The 22198-nt window shown below is 43.4% G+C and overlaps 3 protein-coding genes and 1 long non-coding RNA gene across 9 annotated transcripts; 2 read left to right on the top strand and 2 right to left on the bottom strand.

Annotated features, from left to right (window-relative positions):
- Positions 1–1182: 1182 nt before the first annotated feature.
- On the top strand, positions 1183–12809 carry LOC147044589 (envoplakin-like). Its single transcript, XM_085932937.1, has 22 exons — positions 1183–1651; positions 3862–3961; positions 4033–4187; positions 4429–4552; positions 4644–4775; positions 4878–4919; positions 4993–5154; positions 5556–5663; positions 5739–5834; positions 5894–6004; positions 6321–6467; positions 6618–6772; positions 6848–6945; positions 7023–7195; positions 7262–7440; positions 7510–7648; positions 7728–7921; positions 8128–8278; positions 8363–8446; positions 8519–8659; positions 8745–8837; positions 9016–12809. Exons 1-22 carry the CDS (start codon positions 1611–1613, stop codon positions 12487–12489), a joined length of 6099 nt encoding a protein of 2032 aa, XP_085789063.1. The 5' UTR covers positions 1183–1610; the 3' UTR covers positions 12490–12809.
- A 2770-nt stretch (positions 12810–15579) lies between these two features.
- On the top strand, positions 15580–17630 carry LOC147044588 (uncharacterized). Of its 6 annotated transcripts, XM_085934031.1 has the most exons (13): positions 15580–15684; positions 15741–15840; positions 16019–16057; positions 16136–16192; positions 16297–16349; positions 16423–16463; positions 16538–16604; positions 16657–16734; positions 16835–16931; positions 17003–17065; positions 17129–17231; positions 17298–17359; positions 17433–17630. In XM_085934031.1, the coding sequence occupies exons 8-13, from the start codon at positions 16726–16728 to the stop codon at positions 17606–17608; spliced, it is 510 nt and encodes a 169-aa protein (XP_085790157.1). In that variant the 5' UTR covers positions 15580–15684; positions 15741–15840; positions 16019–16057; positions 16136–16192; positions 16297–16349; positions 16423–16463; positions 16538–16604; positions 16657–16725; the 3' UTR covers positions 17609–17630. The 6 variants fall into 6 exon arrangements, with proteins under 6 accessions (XP_085790157.1, XP_085790153.1, XP_085790154.1 ...); XM_085934027.1 differs by having other exon boundaries at positions 16423–16468; positions 16538–16734; XM_085934028.1 differs by having other exon boundaries at positions 16297–16463.
- Positions 16085–20025, bottom strand: LOC147044587 (uncharacterized). The gene is made up of 6 exons (XR_015068507.1): positions 19886–20025; positions 18749–18824; positions 17441–17632; positions 16820–16892; positions 16642–16744; positions 16085–16489 (listed from the first exon to the last, which is right to left on the bottom strand). It is a non-coding gene; the product is annotated as an uncharacterized LOC147044587 (long non-coding RNA).
- A 451-nt stretch (positions 20026–20476) lies between these two features.
- On the bottom strand, positions 20477–22118 carry LOC147044586 (serotonin N-acetyltransferase-like). Its single transcript, XM_085935018.1, has 4 exons — positions 22104–22118; positions 21551–21760; positions 21302–21456; positions 20477–21161 (listed from the first exon to the last, which is right to left on the bottom strand). The coding sequence occupies exons 2-4, from the start codon at positions 21696–21698 to the stop codon at positions 20793–20795; spliced, it is 672 nt and encodes a 223-aa protein (XP_085791144.1). The 5' UTR covers positions 21699–21760; positions 22104–22118; the 3' UTR covers positions 20477–20792.
- Positions 22119–22198: the final 80 nt, after the last annotated feature.

The following is a 22198-nucleotide window of genomic DNA, read 5'->3' as shown; positions in this document are numbered from 1 at the left end:
ACGCGTACCTTGAGCTAATGCAATACAAAATGAGACTATTAGGGAATTGGCTACGATAAATTGTTAATATATTACTTTTAACTGTCACAAGTTGATGTACAGTAAATGTCTTTGGTTTGTTGCCACAAAGGTCTCGTTAGCTTACTTAACTTTTATATATAAATAATAAACTAAATATACAATGATCAAAGCAATTACCGTTATTTCTTTATATGGCCCATTTACTTCCAGCTACTATAAACTAGCATTTTGTGGTACAGTTCAAAGGCACCAGCTGAGATGAAGAATTTCCCATTTAAAACTAAGAAATTATCGGCTACACTTCCTAAACTACTGCTTCACTGGAAGCATTAACTTATTTTTAAGTCCTCCCACGAGAAGATATGAACTGGATTTGTTTCCAGACAACTCGTTGCGTGGGGTGTGAACGAGACACACCTACAGCAAGCATGAGCCGGAGCAGCATGGCCGGCTCGACCCACTGAGGCATGAAGTCACATTACGGTGCTTTTACCTACTTACTAACCTTTTTCAAAGCCAACGTGTACGTATTTGTGCCTATACGTCTGCTATCCATTTTGTTTGCCTTGTTAGTGTCGTTTGACGGGGGAAATAATTCCATGTTCCTGGCTCGTACTGATGAACAAACATTTGATGTCGTGCCAAAAATTCTTGCCATTCGTTCATAGCGAAAGGCCAGTTAATTAGACATACAAAAGTTTGAATAAGATTTTTGAGAAGCCTTATTTCGTCAAGGAGGGCTTTTATACTGTATAATACTGTGCCCTAGTGTGTCAAATATTCTTGAGGGTGAGCTTGTGTGGAGGAACATCAGCACATCATTGAAGAAGAAACATGAGCACTAACCTATGAAGCCTCATACACACAAAAAATACTTGGTCCATGCATCTTGGTCCACAGATGAGCTTTCCATAAAAAACAATTAAGTCCCTTCTCTAATGCTTACTATCAAAAGGACTATAAAAATACAAATGGCACAGAATACCAGTGAGGTGTCATGTCATAATCGCTGATAGTAATCCATTCATTTGTGGAATTACTCGTTCTTCTACATTCCACAGTATTTGCATGCATGCATGCAAGCAAGCCCTCATCTTGTGTCATCACATCTCGACTTGAAGTCATCAGGGGCATGTTTAGTCTTTTGGAGGCTCAAGGAAAACCCACTTCATAGGACCTTCCACTGCTCTAGACTTTGAAGATGGAAAGGCATCAAGAAATTTCCTGTTACTCTTAACAAGTTCAAACCCAACCTACTTTTGTTTCCTTATATTGACGGGTCAGAAACATGACGTGTGATTAAGAAGAAGGAAGAAAAAAAAAAAAAAGTTCCAAAGTAGGGATTTCTTTATGTGACAGCTGGAGAAGTGTGGAACAGGTCTGCCCGGTCTGCCCCTCACTGCTGACTGCTTTTTATTGCCGACACACCTGCAGGCTTGGGCGGAGCCAAGAGACGCACCTTAACTAAGGGAAGACGCCGCCAGAGACACGGACGGAGCTAGAGGAAGAAAGGAAGGAAGAAAGGAAGGAGGAGCACACCGACACACACGTACTCCGGTTACACAAGCGGGCCTGTGCAGCTTCCCGTCATGTCGAAGAATCAGGAAAATGGCCCTGTGAAGTTCAGCAAGTGAGTTGGGCCTCCAAGAGTTTATTTGTGTATTTACGTGTGCAATTGTGTGTGTGTGTGTGTTCGGTGTCTCAGTCTGCTCTCACTGGTCTAACCTGTCATGTTTTCTAGTACATGCTCTTCCATGGTAATACAAGGCGTTGATGTAAAGTACAATATGTAGTAATAATGAATCAACCGACACACATGCTAGTTGTAAGAGTAATCCTTTGTCGTCATGCCAACAAACATTCGCTCTTCAGTGTCGGGATATCATGACATACTATTGCTATAAAAGGGGTGGGTAAATTTTTGCATGCAAGGGGCACATTTTATTTATTTATTTTAGAAATCAAATGAGCCAGGTCATACAGTAGATGAGGTAATAAATAAATAAAATGATTGTAGTGTATTGCGCCACTAATTTTCCGTTTAAGTAATAATGAGCTAATAGCGCATTAAATGACCAATTAACCAAATATTTCATGAGAAATTAGCAACAAAAGAAAAATTTGGTTGAATTTATTAATTTAGAATGAATGATGGTTAAGCTCATGCTATACTTATACATGCACACATGTCTATTTTCCTATTGTTTTATTTTATTTTCGATACAAGAGGAAGAAGAATTACATATTCGCTAAGTAATTTTGTGAAAATGACCGGGTCAGAAACAGTTTGGAGTGGTTAGCACATCTGCCTCACAATTCTGAGCAGGTTGGTTGGAATTCGAGGATTCCTGATCATATAAATGCTTATAACGGCCGTATGATAGATAAAAAAAAAAAAATACTACAAACATGAATCAAAGAGCAATTGGGCATGACATTGTGTACTTGCTTTATGACTAAATCACCTTTTGCTTACTTAACAATCAACAACCATTTCAGCCTGGTACATGCCATTTATCTGCACATTCTGTCACTCAACTCGAGGGTAGGTGCACGTCGGAGGTCCCGCTTGTGTAAAATAGGCGTGACGTGCGACCCGAGAGGCCCGGGCAGTGTCAGGGGTCTCCGATGGAAGATGATTAACAGTCCATTTATTTTCATCAACAGCGCTGCTAATGTTTAAAAATCAGCATGGAAACTTGAGCGCATGTTGGACTTTTGCAGCAGTGATAAGAAATTGACGAGCAATAAAATGAGGCCGCCATGAGTCGTCGTGACTCACTCGAGGCGGCCCGAGTCGCCATGGGGGCCCCTTGTCAAATTGATTATTGACCATTCATTGTGGGTGAATCACTTGGGGTGAAGTTACACGACATTCCAAATGATCAAGCACTCGATTTTTCTCATATAAATAAATTGAAATACAATTAATCCATTGCAACCCAGTAAAAAAATAAACTAGTTTATTTGGCATAATTAACACTACTATTATTATCGCTGTATTTTAAGGGGGCGTGGTCTAAAAAGTGAGCCAATGAAATGTGACTGTCCATAAACCACATATTATACCACCAAGTAATATTAGCAAGCAGGTGCTTAATTAAATGGCTTCTGACCGACTCTTTATCTCTCCACGTTGCCGCACGTGAATGGCAGCATTCATGTGCATTTCGGTCTGACAACATTCCAGCAGGCGACAGGGGTGGCGATGGCGTACCCCCCCTCCTTCCCCTCCCATGTCCTGCTACGGGCGTGTCAAGGCACATAGTTGCTTTTCATATCTCAGAGGTGAAAGAATGACAGAGCAAACAGGCCAAGAGCAACAACAGGTCACCACTTCACGAGTGACGTGCTGATAAAGAATCTTTCGCCACCTAATCTAATGACATTTCGTTTAGTTCTAAAAAAAATGCATTGTGTACATACCCAATAAGCAGCGGTGAATTCTTTTAACACCACAAGGCCACTTATTGTTCAATTCATACCATTGTCAATCATTATGTCATTAGATTGTGTAAGTGTGCTTTAAGAAGTGGTTAGCAGCAGGCTTTTTTATTTATATAAATTTCAAAAGCAGGCTCTTACTCTTTTAAGGACTTTAAACAAACCGACTGGTTTGTTCTGATGCTGTCAGACAGTAATTTGTTCCTTCCAGCACAAATTTATTCCAAACTAATTGCAAACATGTCAGTTGCACACTGCAGTCTTTTAACTCTTATGTAACAATCATTGAACACGACATTTTTTACTTCTACTTGACTCAAAATGGTGGTTTTTTTTTTTTTTTTTAAATCGTATTTGCCTTGATTTTCATTGATCTTAATTTGTTGTGCTCCACAGGAGCCAGGCCACAGACCTGGCTGTGGTCATTGCTCGCATGCAGAAGAAAGCCGACCAAGTGGAGAAAGACATCCTGAGTGCAGAAAACTTGCTCGCTGTGGTATGAAAGCCTCCGTCGCATTCTGCTTTGTATAAACAAGACTTGTGAGATTAAAGCTCGTCGCTGTGCAGGACACCGAGCGCGATCGAAAGAACCAGAGCCTGATCCACCAGAAGGAGAACTCGGACAACCTGGCGGAGGCCGAGGGTCTGTTGAAGGATCTCTTCATGGACGTGGACAGGGCCAAGCGTCTGCAACACCCGCAGGCCAACGAGATAGAGCGCGAGTGAGTTGACTGGCGCCGGCCGGCTAATGGTTCCTTCCATGCGTGCCAAGTAGACACACCTCGCATACCACATCAAGATAAACCATCACTTCCACATTCCCTTCCGCTCTCCACCCACCTCGCCACTATCGAGGACATCATATCTGTGTTTTTCCTTTTGGTCTCGCAGGCCAATTTGCCATTGTAATGTTCTTGATCTAAAGGCTAATGATAAAACCTTGTTACTGATTGCGATCGACAGTGTGAAGAACCTTCACGATCGCTGGGTGAAGGACTGCGCCACCTACAGGGAGCTGTATGAACAAGTGCAAGACTTGGCACCCGTGGCCAGGATAGACTGGGGTCCCGCTCTGGATGAAAAACAGGTCGGAAACCTTAAAGACCACACCAATTACTGGCAAGGTGAAAAAAAGTCACATGTCTTCTGTGTGTGTGTGTGTGTGTGTTATGTTGCAGAGACGTATCGACACGGAAGGATATGCTCACAGTCTTTCTGACGTGGAGAAACAAATTGCAGCTCACAACATCCTGCATAAAGAAATTGAGGCTTACAGTGAGCAGCTGACGCCCAGCACAACCTCTTCACAGGTACATTTCTATCAAATTGAGCCATTTAAAAAAAAATATATATATATTTTGGAATAAGGTTGGAACCTCCTTTGACCTCTTTTTTTTTTTTTTTTCAAACAGGGCCAATATGCCGCACTTAAAGAGAAGTACGATCGACTGTTGGTGAGTGGCGTCTTTTGTCCAATCTGTTTGTGTGCGATGGGAATGACATTTTTTTTGTCTTGCGTCTTTGCAGGAGAGCTCCAAAATGAGGCGCAAGCACCTGGCCTCTCTGTACGAGTACATGCAAAGCTGTAGAAAAGAACTGGACTACCTGTCTCAGCAGAAGGACCGGATCCTGCTGAGAGACTGGAGCGACCGCATGGTTGACCCGCCCAGCGTCCGCATGGAGTATGAGGTCAGTCTTCTTTTGCGATGGAGCCTTAAGAAATATCTATCTTCAGTTGTGTGCATACTTCCTTCCCTGCTCCATTTGACTGTACACATTTCCATTTTCCAACAGGTCTGATTGGGTGATGAATTTGTATTTCTTGAATACCTTTTTTTTTCTTTTATTCAAAAGACAATTATGTTTTTCAAAATCAGACAAGATTAACACTTCGCATTTAGTGACTCTCACGTTCACGCTTTTGCACAATGCTGGCCTGAAAATGTTGTCTTTTTTGTTTGTCCGTTGGCCTCGGGGGGGACTTGCTACAAACACGTACAACCAGTGACTCAATTAGCCGCTGCCGTTGGCTATGAACACGACACGACTACTTCTTTACATATTTTTTTTTGCTCTTTGTTTGCGTGCAGAAATTCAAAAGCAATGGGCTGCTGTCACATGAAGGTGAAGTCAACCAGCTTCTGGAGGAAGGAGATCGTCTGTCAGTGTTGAAACATCCTGGCGACTCTGCAATCATGGTACGCCTCCGCGCTGAGTCGACAGGTGCAATTCTTGTGATTCTTCACACAAATGACTCCAAATGTTGTTGACAGGCACACAAAGAGGCGGTGCAGAACGGATGGCAGTCGTTCCTCAACCTGTGTCTGGCACAGGAAGTCCACCTAGACAGCGTTGAAGACTACAAGAAGGTAAGCCACCGTCATGTGAGATTTTCCTGACACTTTTAACCACTGACGCTTTGTTATAGTTCCAGCTGGATGCAGAGACCTTGTCTGAGTCCTTAGACAGACTCACTTCCAATCTGGACCCAAAGTTACTGGAAGGCAAGAGCAACTCGGAGGCTCTCTTGGAACTTCAGGTACTCTGGCTTCTATTACAATGAGTGTCAGCACTGGGAACTCAATGTAGCAATAAGATAAAACAGGTCAAGACATTTTAATGCTTTTTTTTTTTTAAATCAGAGATGCAAGTAACCTTTTGTTTTAGAATTTTTTTGCACCAGTTTTTAATATATTAATAATAATAATCATAATATTTTTTGAATTATATTTTCAGGCTAATTTTCATAAATAATAATAATAATAACAATATTTCGAGCTCTACCAGGATGCATGCAGATATTTGAGTGGTATTTCAAGTATTGTTGCCTCCTCTGACATGTAAATCCCCCCCAGGGAGACGAGCCAGCAATGAAGAGGAACGAGCAGCGCCTGGCGGCCCTCAGAGAGCTCAGTCGCAACATAGCGCCGCTGAAGCTACGCCGAAGCACCCTCACCAAACCCATGAAAGTCGTAGCTCTGTGTGACTGGGACGATAAAATTGTGAGGAGAAGTCCATTTTACAAGGATGACCATATGAGATAACTCCACTTAGTGTCTTTTATTTTGAGTTTCCATTACATTCCTTTGGAAGTTATATGGTGAATTTTTAACTATAAACTTCCCGGTTAATTCTTTCTGTGTGTTCTTTAGGGAGCAGTGAGGCGTGGTGACGAGCTAACATTAATGTCCATCTATGATCATGACAATTGGGAGCTGCAGGATAGCAGCAGGAGAACCAAAAGGCTTCCCGGGGCCTGTTTCATGATGCCACCACCTGACGCCGAAGCTCTGGAGAAAGTAAACAGGTGCATGTTGACCCATTGAATGACAGCTTGTCAAAACCAGATGGATTCCAATGGAAAATGTCTTTTCATGTTCAGTTTCGAGAAAAGGCTGGCAAACCTGAAGAGCCAGAGATCCGCTATCATGACCTCACTGAAGAACCCCACCGTGGAAGTTGATCACCCTAAGCGTGCAGGTGAGAAGGATTGTTGTTCTTACCACAAGACAAATTTTTTATATGTCCTTTTTTACCTTAAAATTGTTGCACCCTAGTTTCTGTACAAAAGTCTCCAGAAGACACCAAAGGTCCACTGCTGGCCAGACAACTAGATGAGCTCAACCACAATCTGGATCTTTGCAAAATGGACATCCAGAAACGACAGAGGGCCCCTCTGGACAACCGCAACCCGGCACTAGACCTGGAAAACAGGCTGCAGGATCTCAAGGTTCAACTTTTGGAACAATGAAATGTATTTGACACCCATTATTGATACGATGTGCTTCCACTCTAGAAATCGTCCCTGATGGCGAGGAACCTTGAGTCAGAGAAGGCCGTCATCCAGAGAGAAATGGACCCCATTTTGACCAAGAAATCACTTGGATCCACTGCCTCAATCTTGCCACTCAAACTCGCAGCTGCCAACACAAAAATGGATGACACCTACAGTCTTATTGATCTTTATGACAAAAAGTAGGAGGAACCAGCATGAAGCCGCTGTTGCAGGAGAAAATAAGTAACAGGTTGCTGCTTTTCCTGCAGAGCTTCGGCCTCCATGTTCTTGGAAAGGCAGATGCAGAAGGTAGAAGGTGTGGTCTCTGGGTTCGAACAGAAGCTCGCTAAAGATGGCGTCATTCCCAATCAAAAAAATGCCCTGATGAGTCGCAACCGTCAGCTTCAGGTGCGGTACGGTTAGGGCTAACAACACAAAACAAAATACTGCAAAGGATTTGTTTGGTCATGTTCATGTCTCCAAACAGGAAATTCGTCAGGAGCTTTCTTCAAAGAAGGACGAGTTGAACACATTAGGTCGAGACCTGGACCTGACCAAGCAAGCGTGCAGCGCCCTGCAGCAGAATTTCAGCGAATACTGTCCTGACATTCGCCGGCAGGAGAGTGAAGTGAAACATCTGAAGAACCGCTTCACCAACGTCAGTAGTCAAGTCCAGGACAGGTGAGGGTTACCAACTGTAAGCAAAACGGATGGAAATGCTCAGGTGGTACAGACATTTTGTGGGTTGAAACAAAAAAAACATTCCAGAACTAATTGTGTTCACCAAGTTAAATTCCACAGTGTGCCAGTCATGTCATTGGTATGTGCATGTGTGGTTTGATGACCTCTTAAAAATGCTTTTAGTAATTCCAGTCCAATTGCTGTAGGTCTACCCTCATACAGGAAGCCAGCAATAAAAACCAAGACTTCCAGAATGCTGCTCAGTCCTTGGATTTCTTTTTGGTCAATTTACCAAATAACTCAATCAGCCCGACTGATAATTCGGCCGAGATAGCAGCCAAGCACGACTTTCAGAAGGTGAGCGCAAAGGTCTTTTCTCAACATCATTTTTTGATTCTGCTTGGACTTATCAGTTGTTCTGGAATAATATTGGATGTTTAGAGAGTGATTGACGACATCAACAAAAAGTCAGAGGATGTTCGTCGGATCAAGGATCTCTCCCGAGAACTCCAAAACGGCTTAATTGTAAGTTGGGATTAATGTTGTTTACTATTTGCGCTCGACCCGTGGCCCTTTCTGAAACAAATAAACTTTCAGGAATACGAGATAAAATCAAAGACATACCGCGGCATTTTATACGGCGAGAATGATGTCGACGACGATGACGACGAAGACGACGACGAACCCGTACTGAAAAAGCACCAAACTTCAACGATGGCTCAGGCAGTTCAGAGGAAGGTACTACAACAACGTCAAATCGTAATAAATAAATGAGACTTTTATGCTTCATGCTGACTAAACTTGAGATACGTTTGCCCTACAGGAAAAAGATTTACTGAACCGTTTCGCTGAGGTGTCTGCGCAGAATGAGCAACTTCTCAATCAGATGGGGACTGCTAAGAATATCCTTCTCAGGGTAAAACTCACGTCATCATTAAGCTTTTATTTAGCTAAGAGAGGGAAGAATTGGCTAGCTAAACTGAGCAGTGGCATTTCTAAGAAACATGCTTCTTTGTCTGAAATACGATGAACCCCTGACGTCTGAAAAAAAAAAAAATCACTATTTCTCTCTCTCTTCTTTGATATGTGGACAGAACGAAGACAAAGTCAGCAGAGTAGTCGTCAGTCAACAGCTTCAACTGCAGAGCCAAAGGAATGACATGGAAGAGGCCGAGGAAATCTCAAAAGAACTGAATGAGGAAAAGTCCCGTCGCTTCTATGCTGAAAAAGACTTGGAAACATACAGACAGAGATATTTGTCCTTGAAGAGCAGGAGAGGCGTGGAGAGGTTGGAGGAGAAAGAGATGGTGCAGTATTACCGTGATCCCAAACTGGAAGGGGATCTGCAGACTCTGAAGAGTAGGATTCAAGAAGAAGGATATAAGAGATCAAGATTCCATTCAGATATAGACATGATTAATGAGAAAATAATCCAAATGGAAAAGCAGCTCTCTGGTATCGAACCTAAACTTTTAACCAAAGAAGTCACGGAATATGAACGAGACCCACAGCTGGATAAAGACATGGACCGGATCCGAAAAGAGATACAAAAGCTTCGTGCGGAGATCCAAACGAGAGAGTCTGAGATCATTCGTGTGAAAAAGGAGCTCAGCCTCTTGGCTCAGCAGAAACCCAAATTCCGAGAGAGGGTTGTGAAGAAGGATGTGTTCAAGCTGGAAAAGGATCCAGAGATGGTAAAAGCGGTTATCACACTCAAGACTGAAATTGCAGCAGAAGAAGCCCAATGCGTGACCATCAATGACAGCGTTTTCAGAATTCGAAGTCAGATTAACACATTGGAGAGAATCATTCCCACCATTGAACCAAAGATTGTCTCCAAGGTGGTCAAGAAAGTACAACAGGATCCAGAGTTGGTAAGCGAGTCACAGAAACTACACATGGCTTTGGAAGAGGAGAAGGACGAGAATGTTATCTTGCTGAAGGACCTGACCACGCTTCAGCTGAAATACGGGGAAGTGGAGAAACTGCGGCCTAAATTTGAGGTCAAAGAGGTGATCAACGAGATTTTCAGAGTTGACCCCGAGACGGAAGTCCATTTGCAGCGTCTGAGGAGTGACCTGCAGGACTGTAGCCGAAAACGCACGGCAATAGAGCAACAAAGTAACGTGGTGATGACCACGCTGACCACGCTGCGTACTCAGAAACCCAAAGTGGAGTACAAAGAAGTGACCCAGGAGGTCATCAAAGAAGAGAAAAGTCCTGAGGTGGTCAGAGAATTACAACGGCTGAGCAACCAAATTTCACGTCTTAAAGTCAACTACGACACCACTCATGAGTTGCTGATACACCTACGCAAAGAAAGAGATGAGCTGAAAGCTGAGAAATCCAAAGTGGAGACCAAAATTGTGAACAAAGAGATCATCAAATATGAGAACGACCCCCTCCTGGAAAAAGAGGTTAACAGACTCCGAAGGACCGTTCGAGATGAGACTCAACAGCGTCGCACTGTTGAAGAATTTCTCTTTGACCTTCAGAACCAATTTATTGTTATCGAGCGCCAGAAGCCAGAGGAGAAGACAGTGGTGCAGGAAGTGGTGCGTCTTCAGAAGGACCCCAAGCAGATTCTCGAGCACGAGAGGTTAAACAAGTCCCTAGATGATGAAGTCAAATCCCGTCGGAAACTTGAAATCGAAGTGAGGCAGCTGAGAGCCCAGATTCACGAAATGGAGAACACCGTGGCTCAGATGGACGAACGCCAGAAGAAGATTCAGATCGAATCAGAGCTGCGGCAGATCAAAGCTCAGATCCATGAGTTCGAGACGTCTCCAAAACCTGTTGAGGAAAAGATTGTCATTGAAGAAGTCTTGAAAGTAGAGAGGGACCCAAAGCTAGAGAAACTCATGGGTAATGTACGTGCACAGATGGAAGCAGAGGCAAACCAACTCAGTCGCCTCCAAAGAGAAATCAGCAGCCTGAAGCTGAAGTTGGAAATCCTGGAAAAGGAAAAGACAACAGAAAAGATTGTTTACAGAGAAGTTGTTCGCGTGGAGAAAGATCCCGCTGTGGAAGCCGAGAGAGACCATTTGAGAGATCTTGTTGCGCAAGAGAGAAATATGAGACGTGACAAAGAAGACAACCTTCAAAGCTTTAGACTTAAAATCACCCATCTGGAGTCATCCATATCTGTTATTTCCAAAGAGGAGACCACTCTGGTTTCTAACAGACAGAACCTCCAGAGGGAGAAGGAAGACCTCCTCAAACAACTCAAAATGCTTGAAACTCAAAGGCAGAACATCAGCATCACCTTCCAGCAACAATCCAAGATAATGAGTGAGAGAAACCAGATGGCTAGGCAAAGAACTATCAAGGCAACTTCTGAGAGCCAACGCCTGGAGAAGGAAATCTTGAATGAAAAAGACAAACATCACCAGAGGGAAGCGATCATTAGAGAGCTGAAAGAAGCCCTCAGGAATGAGGATCAGGCTGAAACTAACACAAGGGAGACCAACCTTTCGACAAAGGTCACCATCATGGATCCCGATACTGGTATAAACATGTCTCCTTACGACGCCTATCTGAAAGGACTAATAGACCGCAATCAGTACATCAACCTGTCAGAACTGGAGTGCGATTGGGAAGAAATCACATCCACTGGCCCGGATGGCGATTCGACAATTCTGCAGGATCGTAAGACTGGGATGCAGTATGCCGTCAAAGACGCCTTGAGAGAAGGCCGCTTGACCCAGTATGACGTCATGCGCTATAAGGAAGGCCAAATGCCCATTTCTGAATTCGCTCTTCTTGTGGTGGGAGAATCCCGAAGATCCTTCATTCCACCTCCACCGATTACGAGTCCAAGATCCCCCATCAAATCAGTCCCGAGCTCTCCATTCAAATCGATGCCATCTCCCCTGATGTCATCCCACACTAGTCTTAACAACCACAGCGACAGTGTTGAAAACCTCTTTGGTATAGTTGATGAGCAATACCCTATCTCTGGTATTTTTGACACGTCCACGGAAAGCCGCATGTCCGTGAGAAGCGCTTTGACCCGTAAGCTCATCGACGCCGATACGGCTCTGAAGCTGCTGGAAGCGCAGGCGGCTTCCGGTGGAATTGTCGATCTCACCAAGAAGGACAAACTGTCTGTCCACAAAGCGGCCGAACAAGGTCTCATTGACAACGGTCACATGTACAAGCTTCTTAACGCTCAGAAGGCCTTCACCGGGATTGAGGATCCTCTCACCAAAGAGCGTCTCTCCGTGGGAAAGGCAGCGCAAAAAGGATACATTCCCGAGGAAAACGCAAAGTGGTATATTGAAGCTCAATACCTGACCGGAGGCTTGGTCGATCCCACCAAAGCCGGCCGCCTCACTCTCCAAGAAGCCGAAGCATCCAACGTGATCGACAGCAAGACAGTCCAAGAGCTGAAGAATGAGTCGTCCTACCCAAAGCTTATTGTCGACCCCATCAGCAAAGAGAAAATCTCATACAAGCAGGCGATGGATAAGTGTAAGGTTGACAAGGGCACGGGACTGTTGCTCCTTCCCGCAGCCTCGGGTGATGAAACTGATTCACCGTCATACTCCAACTTTCGGTTTACTTAGACTAACAAGAGAATCTAGATCGTGAGTTTAAGATGAGTGAAATGGTTGCCACCGGATTACAAATTGAAATATTACAATAACACACACATCTTGTTTGGTTTGAGTATGATTTGGGGATTTGCTGTAAAAATCAGGGTAATGTCTGTTGTGTCATTCAGCATTCTAAAGTCAAATCCAACACCTTCACACACCTTGAACTGCTTTTTACAGACTTGTTTTTTTTTAACAATAGTATTTGTATATTCAAAACGTATGCATGTATATTGCATAAATGTGAATCATACTTATTATTACTTAATAATAAATGACTCTTAATAATAGCTCCATGTTTTTGTCCTTCCAGCAAATACATATTATGGATGGATAGATGGATGGATGGATGGATGGATGGATGGATGGATGGATGGATGGATGGATGGATGGATGGATGGATGATAGAGATAGAAATAGTGTACCTAATGGAGTGTCCAAGTGACGTTACAGATCAGCCAGCCAATCAGGAGGTGGGGGTGAGGGCGGGTGTGGCACTTTTCAGTTTCAGTTTAGCTTTGACCATGATTTTTCCCTAATAAAGTGGCCTGTTATTAGGTACACCTGAAAGTAGAGGTGTACCTAATGGAGTGTCCGGGTGACGTCACAGAGCAACTAACCAATCAGGAGGTGGGGGTGAGGGCAGGTGAGGCACTTTTCACTTTAAGTTTAGCTTTGATTTCACCATGATTTTTCCCTAATGAAGTGGACTGTTATTAGGTACGCCTGAAAATGACAATAAAGGGCATTCATTCATTCATTCATTCATTCATTCATTCATTCATTCATTCAAGTCGTGGTGTACCTAATGGAATATCCGAGAAACTTTTCAGTTTAGCTTTGACCGTGTTTTTAATAAAGTGGGCTTTTATTAGGTAGACCTGAAAGTGGTCCCTAATGGAGTGTCCGAGAGAAAGATAGATAGAAAAAAAAATCGAAATTTTCACGGCACTGTGGGATAATGGTATAACACTTGGTCTGGAGTTCGGGAGATATGGGTTCGAGTCTCGCTCTATCAAACTATCATATGTTGAAAAGATAATATATGACACTCGAACTATATTATCTAGGCAAAAGCTTTAACCACAAGATAAATTGAGATTATAGTACAAAGGTCCAGTTTTCCTAGTGAGTCAAGCCATATGTCTTCAAGACCCACAAAAAAAAAACGAAATCTTCACGGCAATTTTCATGGTCTGGAGTTCAGGAGACATGGGTTCGAGTCTCGCTCTGTCAAACTGTTATATATTACAAAGAGTACTATAATTCGGAACTACAAGCAAAATCTTTAACCACAAGACAAATTGGGATCATAGTATAAAAGTCCAGTTTTCTGTAATTATGGGTAAAGCCATATCTCAGTAAACACCCACAAAAAAGAATCCGAAAATTTCCACGGCACTGTGGGATAATGGTATAACACTTGGTCTGGTGTTCGGGAGACACGGGTTCGAGTCTCGCTCTGTCCAACATTTATTTTGATATCATACAAAGTAATGCATGAGACTCAAACTCGATTCTCCTGAACTCCAGGAAAAAGCTTTAATCTCAAAACAAATTGAGATCACACTACAAACGTACATTTGTCTGTAAGGGTCAAGCCCTATCTCAGCAAGACCCACATAAAAAAATCCGCAATTTTCCACGGCACTGTGGCATAATGGTATAACACTTGGTCTGGAGTTCAGGAGACACGGGTTCGAGTCTCGCTCAGTCAAACTATTATATATTACAAAGAGTAACATATGATACTCGAACTCAGTTCTCCTGAACTTCAGGCAAAGGCTTTAACCATAAAACAAATTGAAATTATCGTACAAAGGTCCAGTTGTCTGAATTTGTAGTGGGTCAAACCATATCTCTGCAAGACCCACCAAAATCTTTTGGGAAATTCTCACGGTACTGTGCAATAATGGTATAACACTTGGTCTGGTGTTCGGGAGACACGGGTTCGAGTCTCGATCTGTCAAACTATTATATATTACAAAGAGTAATGTATGAGACTCGAACTCGGTTCTCCTGAACTCCAGGCAAAAGCTTAAACTACAAGACAAATTGAGATTGTAGTACAAAAGTCCAGTTATCTGTATGTGGGTCAAGCCCTATCTCAGCAAGACCCACAAAAAAAGATCCGAAATTTTCCATGGCACTGTGGCATAATGGTATAACACTTGGTCTGGAGTTCAGGAGACACGGGTTCGAGTCTCGCTCTGTCAAACTATTATATATTATTACAAAGAGTAATGTACGAGACTTAAACTCGGTTCTCCAGGCAAAAGCTTCAACTACAAGACAAATTGAGATTGTAGTACAAGTCGTTGGGTCAAGCCCTATCTCAGCAAGACCCACAAAAAAAATCCGAAATTTTCAAAGGCACTGTGGTATAATGGTATTACACTTGGTCTGAAGTTCGGGAGACGCGGGTTCGAGTCTCGCTCTCTCAAACATTTAGATATTATACAGAGTAATGTATGAGACTCGAACTCGGCTCTCCTGAACTGTAGGCAAAAGCTTTAACCTCACGACAATTTGAGAAGACACAAGAGAAGTCTATTTGTCTGTATTTGTTACTTTGGGTATGTACCTGAATTATACAATAGAACTTCGAAAATTTCACGGCACTTTGGCCGAGTGGTACAACACTAGGTTTGGTGTTCGGTCTACCCGGTTCGAAACCCACTCTGTTTAACGTTTACGAATTAGAGTGATGCTCAAGGCTCGAACTCAAGTCTCCCGAATTTAAGGCAAAATGTTTAACCATTCGACCATTTCTGTTACACATGTTAGAGTTCGTTTCTCTGTAGTTAAATGGCACTTTGGACTTTACATCTAAAGAGTTTTACAGTACTCTACAAATACGACCAACTACCACCAACTTCTCATCAGGCACTGGTCGAGTGGTTAACGCCTATGCCTCGAACTATGCGATCCTGGTTCGCGCCCCGACCAGACTCTCAAGAAACACTTTGTAAATTTTCCTCTCGCATCGTGATTAAGCACCTGTTTCTTTTTTAAACTTTTTTTCCCCGGAAGTGACGTCACCACAAAAATACTATAAAAGACGTCACAAACTCGACAATCGTTCTCTTGCTCATTTCTGACACCATCACGTCGTGCTGCTCCGCACGCCTTAGCACAGCATGCAGCGTCCAAAACCTTCACAAGGTGAGTCTTCACTATTTTAGTAGCATTTTCAACTCACTGCTTTTGCTCTCTTTCAGCGTTATCTTGCACTTTGGAGACGCAAGCTAAAATGTTTGCACTAGCGTTGCCAGTTAACGTCTTCTATCACAAATTGCATCAAACGCCATTCTGCCGCAGGTAAGACAAAACGTTTGCACAAATTCTCAACAGAATAAATGAAATATATTAGTGCATGCGCGTTAATTCTTTCATTTCTTTCTACAGGTGCGAAATCTTCCTAATGAGCCTCACATGTGCGCTTCACGAGTGAACTCTTTCAATGGACTGCATCTAATTGTCTCATTTCTGTCCACAGGTGTCCATCTGCAACAGAACCACGTTTACGACAAAAAAGGCAAAAATCTGGTTTATAATTGCAAGATATCTTTTATTAAACAGACTAAATAATTGACTTTTTTTTTTTTGTCTGCAGGTTTCAAAATGATCGACTTGCTGTCCTTTAAAGCCTGACTTCATGAGACGTCTGCAGGTCTACTCTTGCTAAGCACGTCTACCAAATGCCACGTTGCTAATCCAAACTAACTGGTAAAATTCAGTTTACAAGATTGGTTACAAAGTTACCGTGTCTTTCAGGCTAGCAAGCTGCAGTTGGAGAGAAGTCCAGTGTCGCCCTGCGCTCTTCACTGGTGAAACGCATGCACACCTACATGTACAAATGTTTGAAAAGCATGTGCATTTTCTTCCCGTCTTGTCCACCAGGTGGTGCCAAAGGACAGGCTCCTTGCCGCATGGATCGACTGGTGAAGTAAAAGCTCCACATTTGAACCTGTTGCAATGACAAACTCGACTAATCAAAGTGCTTGACCCGTTCCAGGTGGTGCTGGTGCAGGCAATCAGGGAACGAGGCGTCATGATCAACTTCCTGTCCAACATTTTGAAAAGTGACCTAATTTACCAAAAATATGCATTAACACTAACCTGCTTCTTTCTCAGTGCAGTCCAGTTTCCAGTAAGGATTCTGTCGGACGCTCCGCCTGCCGGGCCAGGATATTCTCCAAAACCATGTTGAAGGTCCTCAAAGCTGCCTCAATTTTCAGTGTTGAGACGTGCAAAAAAAAAAAAAAAAAAACTTGCTCGACACCAGCTTGACTGTTACCTGGTTTGTGTGCAGGTGTGGCAGTCCAGGAGTCTTTGCAACATTTCAAGCCCTCAGCCTTGCTGTTACTCGTCTGAGATTCAAGCGCATAAAAGATCAAAGTTTTCAGCGGAAAGTTCCAGTCTACAGTTAAAAATATAAACAGTCAACTTAAAGTGAGTTGTCAATGTTTTTCTTTACAGGCAGAGGTGACCAAGGTAGCTGTAGCTAAAGCCAAACTGTGGCAGGCTGAAGAGCCCTCTGCTGGTAAGAGAAGAAATTACATTTAATTCAGCCAAAATGTTAAAATCTTTCAATGCCTGTGTCTAGTGTGGTGCACCATGGAAGATCCGCATACAATCGAAGTCGGAGCAAAAGCGCATGCTAGCACCACGTTTCTCATTGCGTCCACATCCCCAAGGCAACCTGACAGGTGAGGCACAGTTAGCTGCTACTCCTTGCACAATCATGACAACCTTGTTCCCCTATTTTCTGACAGGCAGCAAGTAACTAGTCATACAGCTTGCAACACTTGGTGCTACGAACAACTCATTTGCTCTGGTAAGGTTTATGGCTTTTTCTGCGCAAAATGTTAACTTGACTTTTGACTTACAGATCTTTGTCTTTGATTCAGACACGCACCTGCCACTCATCCCACTAGCCAACCACTTTGCCGCTCGTCCCACTAGCCGACCACTTTGCCGCTCGTTCCACTGGCCGACCACTTTGCCGCTCGTTCCACTGGCCGACCACTTCGCCGCTTGTCCCACTGGCCGACCACTTGTCAGAGCAGACAGCCATCCAACTTGAAACTCTTGTGATTGAATGTTTTCTCTGCAAAATAAAATTTGATTTAAAAAAACATTCAACTCAACTCTCCTTTCTCAAACACATCACAAAAATAAAAAACCGAAAAAATATTTTGGATTTTTTTTGGGCCAGAATTTTTTTCTGGATTTTTTTGGGGGGGCGGCCAATACTGGAATACTGCTTTATGATTGGTTGAGGGGTCAAGAAGTGGGCGGGGCAATAAGAACAAACGTCAGTGATTGGTTGAAAAGGGGGTGTGTCTATGCAAATGAGGTGCTCTGTGATTGGTTGGCATAAAAGTGGGCGTGGTCAGGAAGATTTGGCGCAATCTGATTGGTCAGATGTGCAAATGTTGAATTCTGATTGGCTGGTCAAAAGTGGGCGTGGTTATGCAAATTAGGTGCCGTGCTGTGATTGGTCAGATTGAATTTTGACAGAGCCAGGAGGCGGGCAAAGTGGCACTTAGGTTTTCGAAGGCAGTTTTTAGTCTTGAGGTGAGCGTTGGGCCTTCTGCCACTGCCATGGACACAAGTCTTTGACTGTTACCCTGCATCTCGCATGACTACGAGTGACAACAATTCAATTGCAGCCACTGTGAGTCATGCGAGATGCAGGGTAACAGTCATAGACTTGTGTCCATGGCAGTGACAGAAGGCCAACGCTCACCTCAAGACTGAAAACTGCCTTGGAAAACCTAAGCACCATGCAGCATCCACCAAATATGAAAGACTTCTAATGAGTTGACTGCAAACTGGCACATAAAACACAAAGACTTGCATTCCAATTCAACAATTTACTAGACATAAATGCAGTTTGAAAACATAGTCAATGTTTGCGTGGGACTAATTTGGTTGCACACATTGACGACAGGCCTTGCATGGAAGCAGCTTCAGTGTTTGATGAGCTCAGGTGTGATGTCACTTACTTCTCATGCCACCAGAGGGAAGGTGAGCACATGCAAACAGCAGTACCTGGCACTTAGGTTTTGGCCAATGTCAGACGTTTGCATGCGCTCACCTTCCACCTGGTGGCACTTGTGTGCCATTACAAATGAGAGGTGAGGTAGGTGCACTCGCAACCACCTTGTGGTACAATGAGACATCACACACCAGCTCCTCAAGCACAGCCCTGTGTACTCACATCACGTTCCAATTGCAGGTTGAAGTCCCTTCCTCATGTGCCACAAGACTGTCGGCTGCACCTTCGGGCCCCTATCCTGTCAAACAAGAAAAAAAACAAAAGGAGTGATTAACATAAATTCACACTCATGGGTTTTGTAAAGATTCAAGTCACATTATTAGAACAAAGTAGTAGAGTTCACTTTGAATTTCCAAATGTGCCAACACTCGCAATGCATTTGTGTGAGAAATCAGTTTCTTGGCGACGTCAACCCTAATACAAACTTCAACTAGCCTCCCTCTGCTGGGGAAAGGTTGTACTGCACCCATCCCTCTTATTTCTATGTGGAGGACGTCTTTTGACCACAACTTTTGAAACACCCGGAATCAACGTCGACTCCCACAGAACATGAATGGCTAGACTTAACAATATTTTACAGTTATTTAATTATTTTTATTTTTATTATGATTTGTTTATTTCGGCAAGTACATAAACGTGACTTTTAACAGTTGGATACAACAATCACAATTTAGTATGCTTGCAGCATAAAAATGGAAGTTTGCACAACAATCGATATCAATTTGCCAAGTAGATTTAGTTTGTATATAGTTTGTTATATTTCCATAATCACAATTTAGTATGCATGCAACATAAAACTGGAAGTTTGCACAACAATCGATATCAACTTGCCAAGTAGAATTATTTTGTTATATTTGCATATCAGTTATCTAGTCTGTATTTATTTCTTGATTAACTTCATGCTCTGCTATTACCCCACGCTTAAATTACCTGGCAACAGTCGAATAACTTAAAACACCTCTCTAATCACTCGAGGCATAATACTACATAAAAGAAACGAAGGAAAAACACAGCACGTAGTAACTTTTAGAGAATATGTTCGCTGTGAGATGTGCAGGTAGAGGACCACATTACGTGGAAAACATGCAAAACCACATGGAGGTCAAAAGCTTAACTCTCATTAACGTTTGATCGACAGCCCATGCAACTTGTGGGCGTGCTCAAGTCACCTTTGTTGATATTGTTCGACGATAGCTTGCGAGCAACAAACAAACTCAAGGAGCTCGTGTCGTAATGTTCCTCTTGCATATTTACATGCAAACAGCATATAGAGAGCTTAAAAATGTTTGCAATACTCACTCAAAACACGGCTCGTAGTCACCGGAAATGCTGCACGGAGAACTGGCGTGCGTACGGTTACCGAGAAGGCTCAATTCAAATGGAACCAATGACAGGCCACTTCATTAGGGCAAAATCATGGTCAAATTGTTAACTGAAAAAGAAAAGTGCCCCACCTCCCGATTGGCTGGTTGATCTGTGACGTCACTCGGACGCTCCATTAGGTACACCTCCACTTTCAGGTGTAACTAATAACAGGCCACTTTATTGGGGGAAAATCATGGTCAAAGCTAAACTGAAACTGAAAAACTTCTGATTGGCCGTGAGGTCGATCGATCTTGGTTTTTTGTTTTTTTTTCAAAACCATACTAAACATGATCATTTTTTTCAGGCCTTACTTAACATGGTCATTTGACCAAAAAAAAGCCTTTGAACAATATCACTTCAGCCTCTCATTTAATATCTTCAAAAAAAAAAGATAATTACAAACTGAAGGAGAAAAAAGACATTTACAGTTATCACTGTATACAGTAGAAATCATTTTATTTGAATTTTGATGGTAACATGTGGACAAACAGCAGTATAACAGAAATGTTTTATTCATGTAGTGACAGGAGTGTAACTAAATCGATGGCTCCGCTAAATCCTTTAGTGTTGACGGTGCTAAGGAGCTGCAATTGAGCAGCTCAAGCCTGTTTACTGACGCACGACACGGCTTATCATGGCTTACAAAAAAGAAAAACAGCTTCACACTTGGATGTTTCTACACACTGACTACCTATGAGGTTTGCTTGCACGAGAACAGTGCAAGACCTCTTTATTCTACTTACTTTTTAGTTTTTTTTAAAAAAAAAGTCAAATGGTGACTTTTAAAGAAAACTAAATGGGTATGCGGATGACGTCTACTCGGGTTACCTGTCAAATGACGTCATACGTCCATCTGTTGGTCGCTGTGGGCAAGTGGTACAGTCAAGGGAGCATTGGGGAAGCGGATGGCCTCGCTGTTACGCCTCATGTAGGCGTGGCCGCTGATGGGGTACCACATCTCCATAAAGGTCAAGGAGCCCACGGTGATGGCGCAGCGGCCCAACGGCTTGAAGCCCATCTTGCGGTAGAAGGGAACCAGGAAGTCCTCGCACATGAGCACGGCCCGCCGCACGTTGGGGAGGCAGCGTAGGTACTGCAGGTAGCGCCACATCAAGATGGGACCTTTGCCCTGCTGCCGGAAGGTGCGATGGACCGCCAGTACGTGGATGTGGGCAGTGGAGCCACGGGGCTTGTGGAGCGTTAGGGCTTCCTATGAAATAAACACATGACCTATATTTAGAGTGGCTATAAATTGTCTACACATCCCTGTTTAAATTCCACTCAGTGACATCACTTGACATGACCTCCCTCCATCACATCCATCTATCCATCCACCCATAGTTGGCTTACAGTGGCGAGACGGTCGCGGTCCCACAGTGAACTGATGATGAAGGCCACCAGCCGACCCTCCTCGAACCAGCCCATGGAAAATTCTGGACACAGAGTGAGGAAGTGACGCACCTCGTCCAGGTGCAGCGGACACTCGCCTGACACGGAGATGAACGCTGGAGTGACAACACAGGCGTACACAAATCAAATCAAAATGTTCAAGCTAATCAATGGAGGATGAGTAGGAAGGACAAAATGGTGACATCTTACCTTCTCGCTCAATCTCAAACACACTGATGGCATCCTGCGTGTTGAGAGGTCTGACTTCACTGGCGGGAAGTGTGTGTCTCCTCTGGATTCCAGGCGACACCGAGGGCTGCATGGCTTCGCCCGATGGCTGAGCATCCGCTGAGGACATCACGCTCCCTCCAAAAATCCTGCAGGAGTTGCTCTGATGGACCCTGCGTGAATGAAGCAGACCTGCTTTGAGTTTTTAAAGGATGCCTGTGAGTCATGGTCTCATTTGCATTTGAATATTTGACCCCAGGTCAAAGGCCTCAGCTGCTTGTAGTCTTCTGTGGAAGCCTGTACTCACATGGACGCAATTTGGGTTTTGTCTCTGCAAAGCACATAATCATCAGTCCCCTCTGCTGACATATTCATTAACATCCACTTACTGCAGGCTCACATAAAGCAGCTGTTTATAGATTGGAATATACAACACAGGAAGGAGCATAATATAGAGTAAAATACAATCCTTAAAACAACTCAGCAGCCAATGAAAATATGGCCTCCTTGGTGGAGGTAATAATGGCTCACTTACTTGTAAGGTTTTGGATCTTGAGGTGAAGCACTTTTCTTTGTCCGTCTGCCTGCCAATCTACCAGCCCATACACATGCACGTCAGTAATGAGTGAT

The sequence above is a fragment of the Syngnathus leptorhynchus genome, chromosome 16 (genome assembly GCF_054491065.1).
Source record: "Syngnathus leptorhynchus isolate UIUO chromosome 16, UIUO_Slep, whole genome shotgun sequence".
Taxonomy (NCBI): Eukaryota; Metazoa; Chordata; class Actinopteri; order Syngnathiformes; family Syngnathidae; genus Syngnathus; species Syngnathus leptorhynchus.
Note: the sequence above shows the minus strand (reverse complement) of the source record. Positions and strands in the feature narration are given on the sequence as shown.

Bases quoted from the DNA above. Each gene is read 5' to 3' on its own strand.
- LOC147044589 (XM_085932937.1), top strand. From the start codon at position 1,611: ATGTCGAAGAATCAGGAAAATGGCCCTGTGAAGTTCAGCAA. The intron at 5,835-5,893 runs GTAAGCCACCGT...GCTTTGTTATAG, and splicing joins GCGTTGAAGACTACAAGAAG to TTCCAGCTGGATGCAGAGAC. The intron at 6,005-6,320 runs GTACTCTGGCTT...AATCCCCCCCAG, and splicing joins AGGCTCTCTTGGAACTTCAG to GGAGACGAGCCAGCAATGAA.
- LOC147044588 (XM_085934031.1), top strand. The intron at 17,066-17,128 runs GTAAGAGAAGAA...GCCTGTGTCTAG, and splicing joins GGCTGAAGAGCCCTCTGCTG to TGTGGTGCACCATGGAAGAT. The intron at 17,232-17,297 runs GTGAGGCACAGT...ATTTTCTGACAG, and splicing joins TCCCCAAGGCAACCTGACAG to GCAGCAAGTAACTAGTCATA.
- LOC147044586 (XM_085935018.1), bottom strand. From the start codon at position 21,698: ATGTCCTCAGCGGATGCTCAGCCATCGGGCGAAGCCATGCAGCCCTCG. The intron at 21,457-21,550 runs GTAAGATGTCAC...TTGTCACTCCAG, and splicing joins GTTTGAGATTGAGCGAGAAG to CGTTCATCTCCGTGTCAGGC. The intron at 21,162-21,301 runs GTAAGCCAACTA...TTTATTTCATAG, and splicing joins ACCGCGACCGTCTCGCCACT to GAAGCCCTAACGCTCCACAA.